Source organism: Procambarus clarkii, chromosome 22 (assembly GCF_040958095.1).
Source record: "Procambarus clarkii isolate CNS0578487 chromosome 22, FALCON_Pclarkii_2.0, whole genome shotgun sequence".
Classification (NCBI taxonomy): Eukaryota; Metazoa; Arthropoda; class Malacostraca; order Decapoda; family Cambaridae; genus Procambarus; species Procambarus clarkii.
In genome coordinates, this window is record NC_091171.1 from 46,876,091 (window position 1) to 46,881,090 (window position 5,000).

General features: G+C 42.1%; 1 protein-coding gene across 1 annotated transcript in view; it reads left to right on the forward strand.

The window, feature by feature from the left end:
* The window catches only part of LOC123751851 (serine/threonine-protein kinase PkaA), a 15,238-nt gene that overhangs the window by 8,558 nt on the left and 1,680 nt on the right, over positions 1–5,000 (forward strand). Inside the window, exon 2 of the mRNA XM_069329274.1 lies at positions 4,908–5,000. This exon is cut by the window's right edge and continues 19 nt beyond it. Within this exon, the coding sequence (XP_069185375.1) occupies positions 4,908–5,000 (93 nt within the window). The remainder of the gene's footprint in view (positions 1–4,907) is intronic.

The following is a 5,000-nucleotide window of genomic DNA, read 5'->3' on the forward strand; positions in this document are numbered from 1 at the left end:
TCCGCCTCTCCTCTGATTCTTAGGTCTTTGCTACTTATTATTTTCTATCCATTGTGAGTGGATAGAAATGTAAAAATCATCTTCCGCGTAAGGGTCGTCAATAAATTGAATGAGATGAATAGGTAAAACAAACTCATTATTCATTTTTACTTGTAATAAAGATAAGGGGATCTAGAAAGTATCACACACTTGCTCTTTTGTTCTGTAATGTCTAAATATTTTTCATCTACCTTTACTGCAACTTTGGCTCCATAAGTGTGGGTCAGACCAGGAGGTGATGCTCCTCTTGGTTCTTGCGTCGCTTTAAGGAGGTATGGACCCTCCTTCAGGGTCTTTGAGTCTAATAGTTAGGTGGTTCATCGTCACGTGTGCTCTCCTCTTCCGAGTTCTCGCTTCAATCTGTTGATCCCTAGGGAGACTAACATCCTGGTACTGCCCTTAACGATTGGCAAATCTTCTCTCTCGTTATACAGGCGGCCCTGTCAACTAAAACGCAGTTGTCAATGGCTCCCCACCGGCACTCTCTGTGACGTCTAAGTCTCACTGTCTAGTCTGTCAACCTCCACTATATCTCTTCCTTGACATGATGGGTGAAGACGGCCCATGCTGCCACTTCTGTCTCTCCAGTGCCTCTTCTCCCCATCTGGGTCCACTGTTTCCCCAAGCCTATTTGGCCATGATTAAAGTCTCCCATTACTAGCAGCTTTCCTCCCAGTCTGAGTATTAGCTCTGCCATCTCATGGAGGGGGAGGAGGCAGATATTTATGCAGGCTGTTTAGTGTTCTTGCATTTTTGTCTGGCTCCAACAGCTCTCTGATTGTATATCACGGCTTCCACCACTCTCTCCTACTGAGACAATTACCCACTACGTCAACTGCTTTGGTGATTTCCTTCAGAAAGCGAGTCCGTGTATCTGTATATATATATGTGTGTGTGTGGGGAGGGAGGAGGGAGTGGTGTAGGGAAAGGTTGATGTAAATTAGTTTGTGTCACAGATATCCGGATTTGCTCGGATAACTCTGGAATTTCTCACTGGAACGAACTCGACTCGGTAATCCGGTAACTGCATCTCACTTCGCTGGACCGAATGCCAGTGTAAAGGGGCGTTGGTGGAATGATTCTTGTATTGTTCTGTACCATATTCTCTCCCTCTTCTTTCGTTCAGATGTATGGCTAGACGGGAAGACAGGTTGACAGACAGACATACTGATATGCAGAAAAACAGATAGAGACCTATAGTTAAAGAAAAACAGACGGTATGGAAACAGAGAGACAGAAACATACAGATCGACAAAAAGATAAGCATACGCTAGCATATAGCCAGATATACAACGACAGGCATACACACACACATACACACACACCCGCGGACATATATGAAGACAAACAGATAGATAGAAAAAAATACAACCCAGATGAAGGCCTAAAGATACATAGAGACAGACACATTTTCAGAGAGAAAACAATTGAAAAATCTGGAAACGGATGCTACGATACGTCAACAAGGGGGCAGGTCAGGTGATTGGCACTCCCTTAACGACCCAATTGACTAGCTGTCACTACGGCACATCCGCTCCCCCTCCCTCCATCACCATCCCCCCCCTAACCCATCCCTACCACCCCCCACCTCCCTCACCTGTACTCCACCACCGTCCCCTCCCTCTCCCCCACTTATCAACCAAATCCCCCCCTCCCTCACTACCTCCCTCGATCCTCCGACCCCTTCCCTCTCCCTATCCTCCCTCTCCCCCATCCACCAGGCTGAAGGCTGATGACGCGTAGAGATGAAGAGAGAGATAGGGATAGAAAAGGAGATTTACATGGAGATAGACATTTTTACATATAGATAGAGACGTATGGAGATAGAAACTTAGTTTCATATGAAGATTAAAATATATATATATATATATATATATATATATATATATATATATATATATATATATATATATATATATATATATACTGTATATATATATATATATATATATATATATATATATATATACAGTATATATATATATATATATATATATACAGTATATATATATATATATATACAGTATATATATATATATATATATATATATATATATATATATATATATATATATATATATATATATATATTGGTAGCAGTATTTCTTGTAAACATATGTTGTTGAATATGACCGAAAGGGTAAAATTAATGATTCTAACACGAATCTTCTCAATATTTCTTATGTTTTTCTTCACTGGCGGGGGTAATTGAAATATTAACTCTATGAAGTTCTTTTTCTCATTTTTATTTATGGTCTGACGCCTGAAAGCCGTTTCGCAAGGGCTTCTTGTATTTTTAAAGACAGGTTTACACATATCATTTCATGCTTATATTCGTTTTGGGTGAGGTGATATGACACAAATGTTTTTGCGTGAGGTGACAGAACACGAATCAATAGGTATAAATTGGATATGAAAACATAAGAATGAAAGTAACTACAGAAGGTCTATTGGCCCATACTTCCTCTTGATGCTTCTATATTGGTTCGGGGTCTTGAAGTGGGTAGAATATAGTTATGCGTTAATTGGCTGTAGATTGCTGGTGTTGACTTTTTGATGTGTAGTGCCTCGCTGATGTCGAGCCGCCTGCTATCGCTGTATCTATCGATGATTTCTGTGTTGCTTGTTAAGATTTCTCTGGTGATGGTCTGGTTGTGAGAAGAGATTATATGTTCCTTAATGGAGCCCTGTTGCTTATGCATTGTTAATCGCCTGGAAAGAGACGTTGTTGTCTTGCCTATATACTGAGTTCTTTGGGGCTTACAGTCCCCAAGTGGGCATTTGAAGGGATAGACGACGTTGGTTTCCTTCATGGCATTCTGCTTGGTGTCTGGAGAGTTTCTCATGAGTAGGCTGGCCGTTTTTTTGGTTTTATAGTAAATCGTCAGTTGTATATTGTTTTTTGTCTGTAGGGATAACGTTCCTCTCAACAATATCTTTCCCTTTCCTCCGTTTTATGAGCTGTCGAGAAGAAGTTCATTTAAAATAGCCTAATACGAGGTACTTATGTTGTGTTAGTTGACTCTTTAGAGGTTGCATGGCGTTTTACCTTTCTTCTTATGATGTCTTCAACAAAACCATTAGAGAAGCCGTTGTTGACTAGGACCTGCCTTACCCTACAGAGTTCTTCATCGACTTGCTTCCATCCTGAGCTGTGGCTGAGAGCACGGTCGACGTAAGCATTGACAACACTCCTCTTGTACCTGTCTGGGCAGTCACTATTGGCATTGAGGCACATTCCTATGTTTGTTTCCTTAGTGTAGACTGCAGTGTGGAAGCCTTCGCTCCTTTCCGTGACTGTTACATCTAGAAAGGGCAGCTTCCCATCCTTCTCCATCTCGTAAGTGAAACTCAACACAGAATTCCGCTCAAATGCTTCCTTCAGCTCCTGCAGATGTCTGACATCAGGTACCTGTGTAAAAATGTCGTCAACATACCTGCAGTATATGGCAGGTTTCAAGTCCATGTCAACTAAGACCTTCTGTTCGATGGCACCCATGTAGAAGTTTGCAAACAGGACACCTAGGGGAGAACCCATGGCGACCCCATCTACTTGCTTATACATGTGCCCATCCGGGCTCAAGAAGGGTGCCTCTTTAGTACAAGCTTGGAGTAGTTTCCTCAGACTGTTTTCTGGTATGTCAAGAGGAATACAGGCCGGATCACGATACACTCTGTCCGCTATCATCCCGATTGTTTCATCCACAGGTACGTTGGTAAACAGTGATTCTATGTCCAACGAGACTCTTATCCCTATATAATAATATAGGGATAATATAATATAATAACCCATGGTTTAATAGACAATGTCAGGAAGCAAAAATGGCCAGCAGGAGGGAGTGGAGGAAGTACAAAGACAAAGGACAGAGGACAACAGGATTAGATGTAACAGAGCTAAGAACGATTACATTAACATAAAACGAGTATCGGAAAGAAATTATGAGAATGATATTGCAATCAAAGCGAAAAGGCAACCCAAATTACTACACAGTCATATAAGAAGGAAGATGTCGGTAAATGACCAAGTGACAAGACTAAGGAAAACAGAAGGGGCATATACTGAAAGTGCATTCAGTACCTCGCAGAGGTACTGAATGCAAGTTTTCATGGAGTGTTCACAACCGAGCCTGAGCGGCTCCCATTGTTGGAAGGGGTTACCCTAGATGAAAGACTATCAGATATAGAGGTGACAGCAGAGGAGGTCATGAAACAATTGACAACACTGGATGCAACTAAAGCGGTTGGACCAGACAGAGTATCACCGTGGATACTAAAAGAGGCAGCGCAGGCCCTCAGCGTGTCTCTGGCAAGGATCTTCAATGAGTCGCTTATGTCGGGAGAATTGCCCAGTTGCTGGAAGGAGGCAAATGTCGTACCGATTTTCAAGAAAGGAGATAGGAAGGAGGCACTTAACTACAGACCCGTATCACTGACAAGCATCCCCTTCAAAATACTTAAAAGAATAATTAGACTAAGACTTGTTGTACACCTGGAGAGCATTGGGTTTGTAAACAAGCACCAACATGGGTTCTGGACAGGGAAATCATGCCTAACAAACCTTTTGGAATTCTATGATAAAAAAACAAGGATAAGGCAGGATAGAGAAGGCTGAGCAAACTACATATTTCTAGACTGCCAAAAGGCCTTTGATACAGTACCGCACATGAGACTGCTATTCAAACTTGAGAGGCAGGCAGGAGTAAGCGGAAAGGCCATAGCATGGGTGAGGAACTACCTAACAGGAAGGAGCCAGAGGGTAATGGTAAGGGGCGAGAAGTCGGACTGGCGAACAGTAACGAGTGGAGTACCTCAAGGATCGGTGCTGGGACCAATTCTATTTCTAATTTACGTAAATGACATGTTTACAGGAGTGGAATCATACATGTCAATGTTCGCGGATCATGCAAAACCAATGAGAAGATTTGTGACAGATGAGGAGTGTAGCATCCTCCAGGAGGACC